The sequence below is a fragment of the Leptonychotes weddellii genome, chromosome 14 (genome assembly GCF_054177405.1).
Source record: "Leptonychotes weddellii isolate Sample4059 chromosome 14, ASM5417740v2, whole genome shotgun sequence".
Taxonomy (NCBI): domain Eukaryota; kingdom Metazoa; phylum Chordata; class Mammalia; order Carnivora; family Phocidae; genus Leptonychotes; species Leptonychotes weddellii.
Window position 1 is genome coordinate 46,250,935 of NC_138382.1, and position 19,547 is coordinate 46,270,481.

General features: G+C 42.9%; 2 protein-coding genes across 2 annotated transcripts in view; one reads left to right on the plus strand and one right to left on the minus strand.

Moving 5' to 3' along the window:
- LOC145717041 (uncharacterized) overlaps positions 1–19,547 on the minus strand; it is a 199,117-nt gene that overhangs the window by 130,832 nt on the left and 48,738 nt on the right. The gene's annotated exons all lie outside the window — the stretch shown is intronic.
- On the plus strand, positions 6,919–9,491 carry TMEM215 (transmembrane protein 215). Its single transcript, XM_031038745.2, has 2 exons — positions 6,919–7,580; positions 7,809–9,491. The coding sequence occupies exon 2, from the start codon at positions 7,867–7,869 to the stop codon at positions 8,569–8,571; it is 705 nt and encodes a 234-aa protein (XP_030894605.1). The 5' UTR covers positions 6,919–7,580; positions 7,809–7,866; the 3' UTR covers positions 8,572–9,491.

Sequence of the window (19,547 nt, forward strand, 5' to 3'; positions counted from 1 at the left end):
ATGAATGGATAAAGAAGATGTGGTCCATATATACAATGGAATATTACTCAGCCATCAGAAAAGGTGAATACCCAACTTTTACATCAACATGGATGGGACTGGAGGAGATTATGCTAAGTGAAATAAGTCAAGCAGAGAAAGTCAATTATCATATGGTTTCACTTATTTGTGGAACATAAGGAATAACATGGAGGACATTAGGAGAAGGAAGGGGAAAATGGGGAGGGGGAATTGGAGGGAGAGATGAACCATGAGAGACTATGGACTCTGAGAAACAAACAGGGTTTTAGAGGGGAGGGAGGAGGGGGGATTGGTTAGCCCGGTGATGGGTATTAAGGAGGGCACGTACTGCATGGAGCACTGGGTGTTATACGAAAACAATGGATCGCAGATCACCACATCAAAAACCAATGATGTATTGTATGGTGACTAACATGACATAATAAAATTTTTAAAAAAATACTTTTTCTTATTATAAAATAAGAGTAGAAATTTTGAAAAATTCATAAGTATATAGGGGCGCCTGGGTGGCTCAGTCGATTAAGCATCTGCCTTCAGCTTGGGTCATGATCTCAGGGTCCTGGGATCTGAGTCCCATATCTGGCTCCCTGCTCAGCGGGGAGCCTGCTTCTCCCGCTGCCCCTCCTCCTGCTTGTGCACCCTCTCTCTCAAATAAATAAATAAATAAATAATCTTTTTAAAAAATGTGGATCAGGGTGCCTGGGTGGCACAGTTGGTTAAGCATCTGCCTTCAGCTCAGGTCATGATCTTGGAATCCCAGGTTCAAGCCCCACATCACTTCTCCTCCTGCCCCTCACCCCACTCATGTTCTCTCTGTCTCTCTCTCTCTCAAATAAATAAATAAAATCTTTTTTAAAAAATGTGGATAGCACAAATGAGAAGCTGGATTATTATTTAATTTCATTTTAATTAATTTAAAATTAAATAGCCATCTGTGGCTAATGGCTATGGTATTGGACAATGCAGCAATAGTTCATCTAAAGTCTTAATTTGTTTGACTTTCAGAGATTTCCACAAAGTGGCTGCCATTCTGTTTCCATAGCACTGAGTTCAGGAAAGTACTCATACCAGTTGTGTGGGCCATTGGAGTCTGAGGACAATAATGAGGATTTTGTTTACGCTTCATGAACTGTACCCTGCTGTCATATCAGGTGGTCTCAGCAGACACGAGGCCAGGCTATGAGCAGGCCTGGATCTGACTCATGAAAATAAGCCTTATGTATATATGGTAAACCTATAGAGAAACTGTGTTGCTTCTAGAGGGTTAGATGTGACCCTCCTTACTCAGACATTACCATCCTCATCTGTGTGCCCACTGGTGAAGCTGTGGGGACTTCCTTCTTCACCTTGAGATAAGTAAATGCCAATTAATTTACTTACATGGTGCCTGGGTCTGTTCTGTCCATTAGTACATACCAATTGTTGACAGTTTTCAATATAATGGTCATGTAAAAGGTAGGAGCTTTTAAAAGGCTCTTGTCATATCTGGACATATTTCTTCCACTCAAGAGTTAGTACCAATACATTCCCACCATCAATACATGTGAGTGCTCATCTTAGCACATCACGCCCCAGCATAGGTGTTATTTTTTATATTTACAAATTTAATGGATTAACAAAATGGCCATTTAAATTTACATTTCTTACATCTTTACAAGCAAAATGCTAAGAGAGCTCCCATCTTTTAAAAAGTTTTCTCTTTTGACCCCACATGGCCACCTCTAGCTATCATCTCATTTCTCTGTTCTCCTCAACAGCAGAACACTTTTGAGTTATCTCTGCTCTCCACCTCTAATCCTTTTCTCCTATTCTCTCTTAGACTCATTTTATTCAAGCTTTCACCCTCATCCACTCCACCAGAACTGTTCTTCTAAAGGTCACCAATGACCTTCATGTTGCTAAGTCCAGTGATTATTTTTTAGTCCTTTTCATACATGATCTATCAATAGAATTGATGCCCCCACCTTGAAATGCTTTCTTCTTTTGGCTTCTTGGACATGTCTTCATTTTTTCTCCTCACTGAACAATCCTTCATAGTCTCTTGCTAGTTCCTCCTCATCTCCCTAGCCTCAAAAAGTTGATGTTCCTTAGTAATTAGTACTTGGACTTCTCAAACCTATCAGTGCTTGATCCCTAAGTTATCTCAGTAGGCCCAGGGCTTTTGATGCTAGCCATGTCCCAGGTCCTCCCAAAATTATTATCTCCAGCTCAGACTTCTCTCCCAAAATCCAGACCTGCACACCAACTCTATCAACATCTATCAACTTTGATATATCAAGTGAACATGTCCAAATTCAAGTTCTTGATTTCCCACCTCAAATCTCAAGTATTGGAATCATCCTTGACTACTCAGTTTCCCTCACATCCCAAATCTATTAACAAATACTGTCAGCTTAGGTTAAGATATATCCAGAATCTGACCCACTTCTTGCCACAACCACTGCTATCACCCTAGTTCAAGTCACTATCATCTCTTGCCTGGACAGTTGCAATAGTATCTCAACTGCTCTCCCTGCTTCTGCCCTTGACCTACCTTAAGTCTATTTTCTATAAACAGCTAGGAGCCTGTTAAGACAGTTAGGACTTCTCTCTCCTTTCCCCAAAACCTTCAACCAGACCTGTCTCTAACATGTGTGAGGCTCCAGGCAAAAATAAAATGAATGCTGCCTTTCTTTTCCCATCCCCGGCTCTGTTCTAAACCATGAAGGGGTTGACAGGCAGAGTATAGACACCCCATCTTGCATGCCAGAGCTTTATCCATACTCAAAAACACAGCTGTCCCTTAACCACCCCACAGGCCTACGGATGTGCATACCTGCAGTACAGTCAACACTTCGGAGGATGGACTTAGCAAAGAGCTGTGCACAAGCCCTGGAAGCAGGTATGGGGCTGTTTGGGCAGGGAATTCTAGGTTTGTGGGTACCTATCACATGGTCTAGAAAGGGCAAGAAGGCGTCCAGGTGAGGCACATCACTTTGGCCTATAGGGAAGAGCATAGCTAGAGGAGCCAAAGAAAGAATCCACTGAAGTGAAGGATCAGTGCAGGGCCTCCAGTTGCCTGGATTCAATGGACTGGCAATGTCCCAAATGGAGGCTGCCTTGTCAGCCTGAATACCAGAGTGAAGACAACCTGGAGCAGGGCTGCAGCTGACCCATCACAGACACATAGTATGAGCATACAGCCCTTGAGGTCTGGAAGTCTTTTGTTGCCATGGCATAATCTATCCTATCCTACTAATACATATATCTTGCTCTATGAATGTGAGTTCTATAAAGGCAAACCATATCCCATTTGACTTATATCCCTAGCACCTAGCACAGTGCCAAGCACATAATAAATACTCAAGTAATATTGCAGGAATGGAACCTTTCTGGATTTCATCTGTATAATAAAGGGGGTTAGAGTAGATATTTTATAAAGTATCTTCAAATTCTAGCATCCCATGTTTTCTGTGATTTCAGAAATAAAAGGTTCTTCATTTCCTTCTCAAACACCCACATGCCAAAGCCTCATTCCAACCTGAATTTCTTTTCTCTTCTGATGAAAAGCTTTTGTACATAGCTATATATGCTTATAGCATTACAAGAACTGCTTAAGGTTTTTGGTTTTTTTTAAAGATTTTATTTATTTATTTGACAGAGAGAGACACAGCGAGAGAGGCAACACAAGCAGGGGGAGTGGGAGAGGGAGAAGCAGGCTTCCCACAGAGCAGGGAGCCCGATGTGGGCTCGATCTCAGGACCTGGGGTCATGACCTGAGCCAGAGGCAGACGCTTAACGTCTGAGCCACCCAGGCGCCCTGCTTAAGGTTTTAAAATCCTACTGCAATCAGCCTGTACAAGGAATTAAATACTAAGAATGCCTTTTCTGTCTCTGATTACTATGACCCTGAATGATGTCTCCCCCCACCCACCCACCCACTTTTGCTACTGGGCTTGGGCAAGTATACCTGCTGTTCAAAGACCATCTGAAATTACTTCTAAGAAGGAACTGCTTTGAGAATCAGGCTTATAATTAAACAGTAATTGAAGTTTCCTGTGGTTTTATGCATGGGTCTTATCTAATGCTTAAGTAGATAAACTGCATGGCTTAAAAGTCAGAATGGAATTAGATGCTCCTACAAGTGAGCAGAGGTCTTTGTTCAGCAATGGTGCTTCTTTAAAATCCAACCTGGTTTCCAGCACTTTTGTCACAGCACCTACACGACAATGACATCAGTCTACCCTGCAGAAGTGACGGTCAGAGAACCATGGAATGATAGAGCTGAAATGGACCTCAGCGAGCTCCTCATCCAAAGTCCTTGTTTCACAAGAAAATAAAACCCAGGGAGGTAAAATTGATTTGCCTCAGGTCACAGGTAGAAGAGGATAAGATCAGGGATTTAGGAGGTAACACTTGATGACTTGGGTGACTTACTGGATGCAGGTTGTTAGGGAAAGAAAGGAATGGAGGACAATTACAAACTTCTCAGTTGGGGTCAAATGAGAAAGAGCAAGTCTGAAGGAAATCCAATGAGCTCAGTTGGGGTCATGTTGAGTTTGAGGTGTCTGTGTGCCATACAGACAGCTATCAAGCAGAAAATTAGGTATTACAAATCTGAAACTGAAGAAAAAAGACAAAGTTAAAGAGAGAAATTTAGGAGTCAGCATCCTCCCACTCGGTGTTTAAAACTATTATAAAGCAGGAAAAGAAATCAGGAAAAGGGAGCAACAGGGGTATAACCAGCAGAATACTGACATCTAAGGGTTTTATTAAAAATAAAAATAAATAAAATAAAGAAGAGTTTACAAAATAGTTTACAAGAGTGGCCAGAGAATAGGAGGGAAACTGGGATAGAATGGTGTTGGTAAAGGCAGGGCAAGAGAAGGTTTCAAGAAGGGAGACGTGTTCTGTAACTGTGGCCCACACACTGCTAGCTGCCCCCTCCCCCCTCCACTATTCATTCTCATTTTCCTTGCTAACAAAATCCTGATTGTTTTTCAGAGTGGCAATAAACCTGGTCAAAAATTAAACCATGATTTCCCAGGCTCCTTTGCATCTAGAGGTCGCCCATATGACATACCTCTGGCCAACTAGATATAACCAGATGTATATCTACTTGGTGAGAATGTCAAGAAAACAATTATTTTCCTGATATAAAGTTTGATATAAAGTTTGATATCCTGATATAAATGGTCAAACTGCTGGCATCTCACTTTTACCCTTTGCCTTTCCCCCTTTCTTTCTCCCAAGATAATGATTCTATGTCCAGAAATACAGCAGCTATCTAATGAGCATGAGTACAAAGGACACACACACACACATACACACACACACACAATAGATGATATGGAAAATCAGGAGTCTGATTCCTGATCTACTCAGTTGAATGAGTGAGAAATGTGGAGTCAACCTTGATTCCTACCCTCTTACTGCCTTTGATCCAAGATCCTTGACTCTACCCTTAAATATCCTTCAAATTCACTTTCTTCTTTTTTTTTTTTTTTAAAGATTTTATTTATTTATTTGACAGAGACAGAGACAGCGAGAGCAGGAACACAAGCAGGGGGAGTGGGAGAGGGAGAAGCAGGCCTCCCGCCAAGCAGGGAGCCCGATGCGGGACTCGATCCCAGGACCCTGGGATCATGACCCGAGCCGAAGGCAGTCGCTTCACCAACTGAGCCACCCAGGCACCCAAATTCACTTTCTTCTAACCACCCCTAGTCTCTGCATTGTTCAGGCCCATATCATGCCTTGCCCAGCTGACTGAACTGTCCTCCTAGAAGGTCTTCCTGCTTCCACTCTTACCCCCTGCAACCTGTCCTCTAATCTTCTGTCACCAAGTCAACAAAATGGAATGCTTTCGTGTTGATCCCTGCTGAAAATATTTCCATGGCTCTCATTGCCTAGTGGATAAAATCGAAGGTGCTTAGCCCCACAGTTAGGCTCTCTATGATTTGGCTCATGCCTTATGTTGATTATGACATACTATGCAAATATATAGTGGTTCACAACCACTTTGTGAACAAGGACCACTTACCAAGCATTGTGCTTTATATTTATTTAGTTCTCATAATGCTTTCCCACACATTTGATAGTACTATTCTCATTTTGCAGATGGGTCAACTGACTCTCAGAAAGGTTAGGTCACTTGCCCAAGAACACATAGCTTGTTTAAGCAGGGGAAGGTCTGGATGTGAAAGCTCTTTCAAAGTTCTTTCCACTGCAGTGCCTTGACATGAAAGAATGAACGCTCCTCTCCTTCCCGTTCCTCACTATTCCTCATCTACCTTAAATGGACAGCCTTGTTGAAGAAAAACAGTCTTGCTCCTGGGGCCAAAGGAATCTATCCCCCACTGCGGTGGGAAGAAAACAGGTTCTTCACACCAGCTTCTGCAAGGGAAGAGAGAATCGCCCAAAGCTAGAGCTGTATGGTGAGCTGGTGGGCCTAACCCTCCCATTCAAGGCCCTGCCTTCTCCTCGCTAGGTGGGGGTCAGGCGCGAAGTGCAAGGATGGGGATCCGGGTCAGAGAGCCCTTCTCCTTTGACTTAGCCGGCCTGGCTGGCGCCACCACAGCGTTGGAGTAGGATCCCGTCTCCAAGGCCACCCCCTCGAGGGTCCGGAGCTGGAAGACCAGGGGGGAAGGACTCTGGTGACTCCCCAAAGTCTCAAGCAAGACCTGACACCTACTCCTCACCACTATCTCAGCCTGGGAGCCGGTCCTGTGGGCTCTGGCAGCGCAGCCTACTCTGCCGCCGGAGCGGTTTTGCACACACCGCTGCCGCCCAGCGCCAGGACCCAGAGCAGTCCGCCAGCAGCGGGACCCTGGAGCAGTGCAGCCCTCTGAGCCCCGAGAGTCTCGCGGTTGAGAAACCCGCGGTCAGAGAACCCCCTGGGAGCTCTGCTATCAGTCGGGTCGGATCACCCAGATTTGTAACTGGAGAAAGGTCCAGGTCCCCGAGGGCCATGTCCAGCTAGCACCCTCTGGCCCTCGGACCTGAACTCGGAGTCCAGGCTGTCCGGTTGGGCAAATCGTCCAGAGTTCCGCTCTCCCGCCAGCCGCAGACTCGCACCCCCAGACCCTCCCCAGGCACGGAGGCAGTTGCTGCCGTACTGCTCAGCCCTCCTAGGCAGCGGCGGAACGATCCCCAGCTGCTCCCAGCACCCCGACTTGACCCTGGGCAACCTCTTCTGCCCGGGTGGCTCTCCCCGGGGTCTGAACCCCTCGCGCCCCCGCGCGTCCGTCTTTGCTTCTGAGCTTGCTCTGAAAGTGATGTAACGAGGCCAGACTCGCGCGCTGCTTTCCCTCTTTCCCAGACTAAGTCCTTCCTCCCTCCAGCACCAGAGCCCGGCGCTGGGCTGTGCCTCCACTCCACTCCCAGAGCTCTGGAGACCGACGGGCGCTGTTGAGAAAGACGCGCTCCCACGTCCCACCTCCTGGATGCAGAGTCAGTGGGGAAAGCGAGGCTTTCCTTCCAGAAACAAGGGAGAGAGCCGAGGGGACAGCTGTTGTGGAGGTTTCTAAGGAGACTCAGACTGGCTTCTTTCCCTGCTCCTGGGAGACGGCAGGAAACCTCAGGTACCTCAGTGACCCCAGTCGGTGGATGTTTATATGAAAGAGACAGAGACAGTAAGAGAGAGAGAGAGAGAAACAGAGGAAGAAACAGAGACCCAGAGACCGTGATTGACAGACAAGTGGAGAGAGACGAGTAAGAGAGCTAGAGAGTTGGTGGGTGGGAAACTGACTTCAGTTTTCTTTTTTCTTTTTTTTTTTTTTTTTAACCCACTGTGGTTTTGCTTCTGACAGAAGAGAGAACTGCTGCTCCCTAGCCAGCAAGCAGCCCCTAATCTGGATGGAGTGAAAGATGCGGCCTGATGACATAAACCCGAGGACTGGGCTGGTGGTGGCCCTGGTCAGTGTCTTTCTGGTCTTTGGCTTCATGTTCACCGTCTCTGGGATGAAAGGAGAGACGCTGGGAAACATCCCCCTCCTGGCCATCGGGCCAGCCATCTGCTTACCAGGCATCGCAGCCATTGCCCTGGCCAGGAAAACCGAGGGATGCACCAAGTGGCCTGAAAATGAGCTGCTGTGGGTCCGCAAGTTGCCCTGCTTCCGGAAACCCAAGGACAAGGATGTGGTGGAACTGCTGAGGACCCCTTCAGATCTGGAGTCAGGCAAGGGAAGCTCAGATGAGCTGGCTAAGAAGGCAGGCCTCAGGGGGAAGCCCCCCTGCCAGGGGCAGACAGAGGTGCCTGTGGCCAGTTACATCACCACCCCCACACCCACGGAAGGAGAACGCCAGAGCCTGGTCCAGAGCGGGCATCAGGAGGAGACATCCAGATACCTGGATGGTTACTGTCCCTCAGGCAGTTCCCTTGCCTACAGTGGCTTGGATGCCAAGTGCTCAGCCTGGGACAGATCTGATTGCCCGGAGCCTGAGGACAGCATCTTCTTTGTGCCCCAGGACAGTATCATCGTTTGCTCCTACAAGCAGAACAGTCCCTATGACAGATACTGTTGTTACATCAATCAGAGCCAAGGCAGGTGGGATCACGAGACAATAGTCTAAGCTTTGCATACAAGAGTCGCTGTGTTGATAGAAACGTGACTACATTCAGCTTCTAGGGGAAGGAAACTGCCCTGCTCCAACAGCCTTCAAACTGTTAGAAATTGACTTGGTATGTGATGGGTGTGCAAGCTTCGGGTGCCTGAAAGCCATGTAAATAGGCATGTTGGGGACACATTTTAGGGAAGGGTGATGAGGGTTAAGGACACTGGAAGAGGCAGTGGGTAGGAGAAGAAGCAGTTCCAATTTCTTTTTAAACCATGTTGGATGTTTTGTAAAATAACCCAGAAAGTGCTACTCAGCATCTGCTAAAATCAAGATAAACCTAGAGTGGGCTGCAGATATCAGGCATGAAATGATACATGGGCTTGCCATAGGGAAACTGACCTGCTTTCAGTCTGAATAAATTGAAAGACAAAACAATTTAGTGCTTCATTGTATGAAATGATTTTTATCTGGTGAAAGCTTTTCACACTTATTATTTGCTGAAAGAAAAAAAAGTCAAGATAGAAAAGCTACTCCCTCCATAGGTAGGATGGTTTTTGGAGAAAGGGGAGTTAAAGGCAGTTGAATTATGTAACTGAGTTTTATATTATCCTCTGACAAGATCAGAGATTTCAAATAAAGTAAAGTGTGACCAGCTAGGTAAAAAACTAACATTTTTAGATGGCTATGTTCCTTCTTAAACTCTTCGTTTAAATTGATTTACTGGGTCTTTATCTTAAGTGTTTTTTAATATTTACTATCATTCATGTATAATTTCCTCATCAGGTACAAAATGACTTGATGTAATATTTTCATAGATTAGAATTTGTGTTCATCAAGTCAAAATTGGTTTTATATATGTATACAAGTATCTTTAACATTTCTGGGAGTTCTGGTAATAACTATTCCTATATGCCTTTTAAAATCTGAAAACTATGAAGTCAATACATTAGTCTTGAACTTTATGCAGAATTTACATAAAATGTAATGGTTAAACTTCTGGAAGTGTCATTATTTGTACATTTATTCAACATTCCCAAAGACTATAAATGCCAATGAAACGAGTTAATCTACTAGATTTAACTAAAGCTCAGTTTTTATTAAGTTCACCTAATCAGTGAGCATTGCATGACAGGGTCTGTTTTATTTCATACTTAATCTTTTGCTGCTGAGGGAAAAAGGCACAATGGGATCCTAAAATGTATTTCCTATTTCACTTGCTTAATTGTAATAGACAAGAGGGCAATCAGCCAAAATACCATTTAGTCCCTGTTGAAGAGAAATATTGAATTATATAGAGAAATCATGGTATATTTCATCTTGCAGATCAAAATATTTTGCATCCTTTAAAGAATGATGATTTATTTTCAATGATCAGATAGTTTCAGCCACTTTCTCCCAAAGGGAATTGAGGACAAAAATTCTAGCCATACCCCTTTTGTATATTTCAGGTCCAGTTCTGCAAGTCTTTAAGTGCAGCAATCATTCAGTCTTAAGAACCATGCCCTTAAAAATCACAATTTCCAAACCAAGTTCAACATCAAAAGAGTATGATTTTTTTTTAGTAGGGCTTAAATGTCAGAAAATGAGATGTGTGATCTTAAGCAAATTTTATCTTCTTGTACCTCAGTTCTCACTCTTCAGAAATCAGGGAGGAGTGGGACCGACTTACACTAGAGTATGTCTATCGTTCATTCCCAGTTTGAATATTCTATGGCATCATGTCAATGACACTTTATATAATGCCAGGGAATGAGATACAGCAAAATGCATGCCAAAGTTAATGCAACTCATGATAAAAATTATATGACATGGATTGAATTCTTACTACTACTCAAAAGAATTTTGTAGATATGTGAAAGCAGATTTGTTTTATTGCCAAATATTATTTATTCAACAAATACATTTCTGGGAATAAAATGAAGATGTTAATTAAGGATAAAATTTTTTTGATATCGGTATAGCCCCCAAATAATCCAATAAATGCAATAAATGTAATTCACTTTGGATTTGGCATGGAGGGAAAATAGTTTCCTAAAATCACAATACCTCTTAATAATTCTAGGGCATTTAAAAGATGAAAATCATGTTTCAATGAAGGTAAAAATTATTGGATAACTCCCTTAGGAATAAAAGCTTCTAATTTGAACAACAAAAAAAAAACCCTTCTAATCTGCTTGCCATTTGTGGACCTCTTCAGAGATGAAGAGATAGCAAGACAGCAGAGAGAGATATTCACAAAGACTCAGCAAATCCTATACAGGGTCTGAAAAGAGATGCTTGTAGTGTTAGGTATGGTTTAAGGTGTAGAAAAGTTACTTTTTGATTTCTTGGAATCAGCTCAAACCCCTTGATATTATATACACACATACACACACACACTCCAATGTCCAAATCCAAAGTTAATTACTAGCTTAGAAATCTAAGACATTTTATCACATTTTCAAGTTCTATTTCAGAAGAAACTTACTTCAATCTTCTTCCACCCACCTACTTAAGATACTTAAGGTATCTAAATATGCTCTTGAGGGAATTTTCTGCAGTGCTAAAATAATGGTTTGCAAATGTTGACTGGGTGGCTTAACTCTGACCAGAAAGAATAAAATACGTGATTGTGTGTGTGAATTTTTTTAACATCTTACATTAGGTAACGCCCTCCTAATATATAGCAAGGTAGCTTAGTGCCCCAAATCAACACTCATTAAGTAGTATTCAGGGGAAAGCAGCCATTCTGTTGAACAGAGGTGGAAGAGAAGGAAAACAAGATGAGAAAAGTGTCTGAGCTTGTTAGAGGAAAACAGCAGCTCATTCTAGTCAACAGTTTTAGCAAATGGTTAATATTAGCAAATGGTAATAGACAGGAAGACTATTCCCTGTATCCAGTAAGAGCTTTCAGACAGACATAAATCGAAGTAGGCACTAGTTATTTTTTTACTTGCTATTAATCCAAATAGTCATTTCAACTTGATTTTAAATAGGCATTTTATTTTTGAAATTATTTCTGTTGACTTTTTCTTGTTCAATATTCCTATCTATTATGCTCATGAGTTCTTTTTCCAAACTGCTTCTTGATTTTTTTTTTAAAGATTTTATTTATATATTTGAGAGAGAGAGAATGAGAGACAGAGAGCACAAGAGGGAAGAGGGTCAGAGGGAGAAGCAGACCCCCTGCTGAGCAGGGAGCCCGATGCGGGACTCAATCCCAGGACTCCGGGATCATGACCTGAGCCAAAGGCAGTCGCTTAACCAACTGAGCCACCCAGGCGCCCTGCTTCTTGATTTTAAAGTGTAAATTCAGCCAAGATACCCAAGCTAGAACAGCTTAGTTTCTACTACAATCATAGCAAACAAAATCCAGATATAGTTAAGTTCAGACTCTCTTCCAATCAGGTCCTTTGGAAATGTTTTCAGTACTCTAAGTCTTAATACCCACTGAGCTGGCACAGGTAGGGAAAGAAGACTCATTCTTTTAAATGCTTTTCCCTTTTGTAATATCCAACCTCTGTTTATTTATTAATATCTCCACTCTGCACCTATAGCATCATTTACTCGGTAAATTCACTGTTATTATTACTTTATAACATTAAAGAAAATTGTTTGAAAATCCACAGCCCCACTATCCTAACAGAACTACTGTATTTCCATTTTAGCATATCATCCTCAAGGACTCCCCCACATACACCTTAAATATTATAATTGTGTGGTTTTCTTCTCCTTTTATTTATATGCTAAGTATGTTTTCATGTTTCTATGCAGTGTTCCCTATTACCATTTAACAATTGTGTAATATGCCATTTTTGAGAAGTACCATAATTTAACATGCCATTCTTTTTTTATCATGTCATTCTTTATTGCTAGCCAGATAACATGTTTTATGGATGGTTTTGTATGTTTTTTTTCTATTGTTGGTAACACAGCTACATTATTTGTCATTTGCCCAAAGAGGTGAATATTTACAATCAAAAAGCTGTCTCCTTATAGATGAGAGTAAGGGGGCAGAAATGTGTAAATGGATCAAACACTTGACATTATTGGTTTTCTCTTGATTCATGGGCAAGACATAGGGTAAGAGACAAAATAATGCTTCTACAAAAAGGTGCCCCCTTTGGCACCAGAGCCAGTATTTTTAAGAATAAGATGAGATGGGGCCTATATTTTTAAGAGTAAGATGGAACATTTCCCCAGTTAAGATACCACTAGTGTATATCTCAAAATCAGTTTATAGTGGTGTCAGTCTTCAAGAGCATAATGTTGAACAAGCAAAATGAAAAGTAGATGTAGACAAAAATTACTTTTCAATATTTCAAAAGCACTTTCTTAAAGTATCTCATCATTTATTTTATAATATATTTAATATGTATGTATATTATTACCTATTAGTGACTTACAAATGAACTGGAATTTCAGGAATTCAACAGACTCTACCCATGAGTTTTCTGTTTCTTCCTCAATGGAAAAATGAACTGAAGATGGAATTATGGACAAATGCTTGGCTTAACCAGATATCTCAATAAAGAACTGAATTCCATTCAGCCTCTTGTCCAGATAACATGAAATCATGTAAACACCACTGAGTCATGTCCTTGGTTTCTCATCACCTACCACAGGCTCCTCACTCCATGAACACCCCAAAGAAAGAAGTTTATCATGACGCTGTCCAGATACAAATAGGTAGACACTGATATCAGATCTCCACCACCTTTTGCAAATTATTTCTGGGCCTGACCCTTCTTAGAGATCCTTTCTTTGTCTTTCCCTTTATTCCTCCTCCTGATTGCATGTTACAGTCTACAGACCTGGTATCCTCAATGACAGCACAAGGCTTTACATGTTTTATCCATAACAAGGTACAGTGATACAGAATGCGCCAGTTACAAAACAGGGCATAAAACTATTAAAACGTCTCTTTGACAAATCTATCCCAAGAAAGTTAAATATAACAAGTATCTTTGCAATTCATCACTTTGTTTCTCTTTATGGTAATAAATGATTATATATGAGACAATCCCTCAGTCTGAGGCCAGACCACATTTGTTTAGAAAAAATAGGCTTTTGAACATCAACTGCCTGTAATTCAACATGAAAAGTATGGACATACCTTCTCTGTGAGCGGTTAGACCATCAGACCAACTCATAAAGGCCCGCCTGCCCTTGTGCTCTTCTCCCTCCCATCCTCTGCAGCAGCTTCTTGGCTGTGCCCTGATTGTGCCCTGCAGCTCACTACCCTGAGCCTTCGCCCTATCATTTTCTCTGCCTCACATGTCCACCCTGTCTTCACCCCTCTGCTGGTTAAGGCCCTAATATCCTTCAGGGGGCAGCTGCCACATCAATCTTCTAGATTTTCCCCCTCAGAACTAATAATACTTCTACTATTCTCTGGCCTGACAACACCTCCACCATTATCATCACACACATTAGCTGAGGATGTCTGTCTCTCTAACTGCAGTGTGAGCTCTTTGAGGGCAGGGGCCACATTTTATTCATCCCACCACTGCACACCCTCCCACACACACTTTGCCCTTCTCTGTGAAAACTCTAAATCGCACCACTTGGTCACTCTCACGGCCTTCCTTCTTCCTCTTTCTCGCAGGAAAAAAATATCTACCTTCTTGATTTGAACTAAATTAAATAGAATATAGTCAGCAAAAATGTGGGTTAAAATAGGCTTCTGTGGGTTGGGACCCTAACTTTTATTTAGCATATTGTTTCTTCGGGGAAACCACATCTTACATAACAAGGAGAAGAAAGAAATAAACCATTCCAGAATATTTTCTCCTCCCTCCATGATTGACCTAACTCCTACTCCCTGCCTCCCTCCATGAGTCAGTGACCATATACACATGCAACAAGAATTGGTGGTTCTAGAAGCACTTGACAGCCAAGCTTCTGAATTCCTAACTAGAAAGAAGGTAAATCAGTGTACTTAGGTTAACCCTGTAAGTAGGTCAACAGAATATAATTTGCCAGCCTGGCTATTGTCCTATTATGCTTCCATCCAATGATGCTAAACAGGACTTTCCAGGCCACCCAGGTATTCCCTCAGGACGCTCTCAGGGGGCTGAGTGGCAGACCCTCACTCTCTCACCCCCAGTGAAGCTTTTCTTCTCCACAAAGTCTGTGAGATGCTCAGAGACTGGTTTGTGGTTCAGAGAAGGCTCTGGCTTATTCTGGAGCAAGATGATGGCATTGTTCAGCAATTCTCCTGAGTAGTATTTGAGGCCAGTCTTAACAACCTTCAGGCTCATGTAACTGGTCCTGTAAATTTCCCAAATTATCTGACTGAATGAAAGTGGCATTTAATTTGAGTAACTCTTTTTCTTGACCTTGGCAACTATCAGGTTCTCCTTCAACAATAGCAAGAAGGACCTCATCTGAGTATGGGTGGGGAAGGGGATAGCAAAGGGAGAATGTGTCCGTATGGAATTGTCAGCACAGGGAGAAGAGCCAACAATCCCTCATTAAGCCAGTCACTGTTGTGGCCTCCTCCCCTGACATCACCACTTCTTGTCTCAAACTTAGTAGCAAATGCTAGAAAATGGACAGAGAGGACAAACCAAACAGAAACATGTTTTAAAGCTGAAAAGAGTAAAAGGAAAATGCTAGAGAAGTTTGATACATTTTTTTAAATGGCTAAGAAAAGAAATACAAACAATTTAAGTGTATTCTAATAAGGGCAAAAATTAGCTAAAACTATCCTGCTGGACAGAGTCAAAAGGAATATAAAATAGCATCCAATAAATAATCAAACTCGTTTAAAAATTACTCAATAGACTAGTACAATCAAAACTAGAAAGTTGGGCGCCTGGGTGGCTCAGTCGGTTAAGCGACTGCCTTCGGCTCAGGTCATGATCCCAGGGTCCTGGGATCAAGTCCCACATCGGGCTCCCTGCTCTGCGGGGAGCCTGCTTCTCCCTCTCCCATTCCCCCTGCTGGTGTTTCCTCTCTCGCTGTGTCTCTCTCTGTCAAATAAATAAATAAAATCTTAAAAAAAAAAAACTAGAAAGTTAAAGGAGTACAAGTGAATACTTTTACCTAAAGTATTCAAAATTAAATCTTTTTAAATTCATAAAAATGTCCCACTGAAAAAACAGGGTGTGAGATATGAGCAGCAATACTGAGACTGGGACTAAGAGCCCATTGACCTATGCCTGACAGAGGCAAAGACAAACAAGGAACAAAGCTGGGCTTAGCTCTCCTCTCTCTTGAGTCCCCCAAAGCAGGCCCTTACCCTTCAGGTAGCAAAACTACAGAGTCCAGAACTGTTGCTCCCCCACAAGCCTGAGGTCCCTCCAAAGCTCACCTCTCACCCTCCTGTGTTCGAATAGAGGCCAGCAGCTAAAATGTTGAGAGGCAGTGTGCAATCATGGCCTTATGGAGGTCCTAACACAGGAGAAGTGTCACTGCCTACACCTTTGTCAGCCTTGCCTGGTCTCTGTCCTCTTCATCCCCCTGTTTCCACAAGCAGCACAACGTCCGTTCCTTCACTCCACAAGTCCTGGTTAAGCAGTGCATATGTGCTGGGTATTGTGCTGGCCTGAGATGTCACAGTGAACAGAACAGACCAGGCTCCTGTCTTCATGGAGCTCACAGCCTAGCACGGGCTGTCAATGGCTGAGGTGAGGATGTTATGAGGATGTACACTTGGCAGAAGCACCTAGCCCTCACCTTACTGGGGGAGGGTGGTGAGCAGGGAAAGTGGCTAAAGGGTTCTACCAATTCCACAGCGTGTAGGGGTAGTGGGGAGAGTTTCCCCACACACCCAAGCAGTTCTCCAACACCAGCTAGGCATCCCATAATTCAACTCAATTCTGATACCGTCTACCTGGAGATACCACCAGATTTCACGGGGCTCAATCCTACAAGACTGCCCCTCCCACTTCAGATGCCAGTTGCAAGTCCAAGTGTCACCTGTGCTTCTAACAGGCTACATATTAAAGGTTCCAGGGACGCCAGGGTGGCTCAGTTGTTAAGCATCTGCCTTCCACTCCAGTTGAGATCCTGGGGTCCTGGGATCTAGCCTGGCAAAGGGCTCCCTGCTCAGCGGGGGGGTCTGCTCCTCCCTCCCCCTCTTCCCCTCCCCCAACTCATGCTCTCCCTCTCTCAAATAAATAAATAAAATCTTTAAAATAAATAAATAAATAAATAAAGCGTTCCAACAACCCTCTCCTCAGCTTTGATTAATTTGCTAGAGTGGCTTAGAGAACTCAGAGAAATCTTTTACTCACTAGATTACTGGTTTATTATTAAAGGATATAATTCAGGAACAGCCCAGTGGAAGAGATGCATAGAGCAAGGTATAGAAAAAGGGCAGAGAGATTCCATACCCTCTCAGATCATGCCACTCTTACTGAATCTCCACCTGTTCACCACCCCAGAAATTCTCCGGTCCATTCTTTTGGGGTTTTATGGAAGCTTCACCACATAGGCGTGATTGATTAAGTGACTGGCCATTGGTGATTGACTCATTCGCCAGCCCCTCTCCCCTCCCCAGAGGTCAGAGGGTGAGACTGAAAGTTCCAATCCTCTAATCGCAAAGTTGATTCCCCTGGCAATCAGCCCCCATCTGGTGATCCAGGGGCTTTCCAAAAGTCACCTCATTGACATAACAAAAGGCATCTCTATGGTGGTCATCACTTAGGAAATTCCTACAATTTTAGGAGCTCTATGCAAGAACCTGGACAAAAACCAAATACGCATTCCTTCATATAAATCACAGTATCACAGAGTCATGGGGGAAAATGTCTGATATGAGACCTGAAAAATGCATAGGAAGTAGCTGACTAAAGAGGGGAGAAACAGTGTTCCAAGCCAAGAAAACAGTGTTTATGAAGGCCAAGAAGGAAGAGGAAAGCATGACACATGTTTATTTGGAAGAAATGGAAAAAAAAAAAAAATTCATTAGATGGCTGGAGAGGGGGCCAGGTAGAGAAGGGCCAGGCAATGGCTTAGGCCTCTCCCCACCACTACATTTAGGCTTTGTTACACAGAAAAAGAAGGCCTGGCCACCCTGCTTGTCTCCAGCACAACCATAAGGAAGGAAGATTAGACTCATCTTGACTAGGGTTTGCAGGTTTAACCAAATTCTACTTTAAGGAGAATTGATTCAATAAGCAACTGCTTGATTTGGTTGCATTTCAGGGCAAGGTTCCTTTCACTTGGAGACAAATAACTAATCAAACTAAGCAGTCCACCTTTCAAACATTTGTTTTGCTCTTACATGCACTAAATACTTTGGAGCTCTTAAGTGAAAATACCTGATATAAACAGCTTCTAAAATCACCATTTCTGGGATACTTATCATTATTACAGACAGGTTGGCATATGGAAAGACTTTTTTCCATCATCGAGTACCCAACAATGATGGTGACATTAACCAGATTTACATCTCTACGGTTAACATTTTCTGTGTTTCAAAATGTCCCTAATATTTCTTCCTTACTTCAGCTGCTTGGAACTCAGGTCCCTTGTACAGACACATCTATCCCTGCACAGATACATCTATCATTCTCAAAGAGTGTCCCATGTCCGTTAGCTCCTTGTTAGGTGAATATATGCTACACAATAAAAGGTTTTAATATTCAGATAAGTTTGAGAATTGCTGGGTTAACCCAAGATAAACATATTTTTTTTTTACAGTCTGTATCCCCAACACTCAGAACAGGACCTTGTACAAAGTGGGCACCAAATAAGTACTTGTTGAATTAGTGAATGTAGAATTCCATAAAGCCATATATTCACATGCTCTGTGACATATAAGAAGGGAACTGAGTGTGCAGCATTCCATGGGGCTTCCCTTAGGACTAGCATTGAAAAATCTTGCCCTAATCTTTAAATCTAGAAACACACTAATCATGAAAAAGAAGACAAATTTCCAGAAATCAAAATGAAGAGACAAAGGAAAGGGAGGGAAGTTACCTAATCCCCAGAATTACCTTCATGTTCTTGGCCCCTGCCATTCACTCAAGAGCAGTCTTCTAACAGACTGCTCTTCCCTCAGCAGGGACAATTTGGGTGATCAGGGTAACGATGTATCTGCCAGACATTTTGCCTCCAGATGCTCATTTCCCAGGTGTCCAGTTTGGCTCAAAAAAGTTGCCATGGGCAAGCCTCACGGGTCCCCTCCCTCTTTGGGAGCTTTGTACTATCACTCAAACTATCGCTCAATAAACTTTGCTTTGCTGCCCACCAAAAAAAAACCAAAACGGTTGCCAGGTCCTGCCTTGAACTCAGAAATTAAATAGATCCTAGATACCAGATATCGGTGAGGAATATTTATAAGAGTTCTAAGAAGCTTTATGATGCAGAAGTAATGTGTTATGGAACCAGAAACCCATGGGAAATTGGAATCCCCGCCTTCCCTAGTCCCAGCCCCATAAGACCAGCATTCTCAGTCTCATCTAAGACCTGAGCAAGTATCATCAAGGTAGTCCAGTGGTTCTCAAACTCTAGCATACATCAGAATCACCAAAGGGCCTGTTAAAATACGGATTGCTGGAACTTACCTCCAGAGTTTCTGATTCAGTAGAATTTACATTTCTGTGAAATTCTCAGGTGATGCCAATGGTGCTGGTTCCTGGTTGCTTCCTCACCACTACATGTGCTATCAGTTGGTTTTTACAGCCACAAGTCTGGTATAGACCCATAGGTCCAGCCATGTAGTAGCACTTGGTTCTAATAACTGGTACATAATAGGCACTCAGTAAATAATTTGATTAAATTAATACATAATTGTTTGTCTAATCCCTAAGATTGGGATCTACTTTGGGAAAGTGTACCCCACCTCCCCTGATGAAACTGGAGCCCAGTCCTTTATCCCCACTTGCTCAACTGGGATCACGACCCTCTCTGCCTACCTCCAGACCTTACAGGGACCATGCGCCCAAAAGAAAGACCTTTTGACTAGTGACAAGGGATCTGACAGAGTCCAAGTGAGAAAGGCCCTTTTTGGACCATGGGATTTAGACTCCTGGCCTGCCTGGTAAAAGCCAACTCCA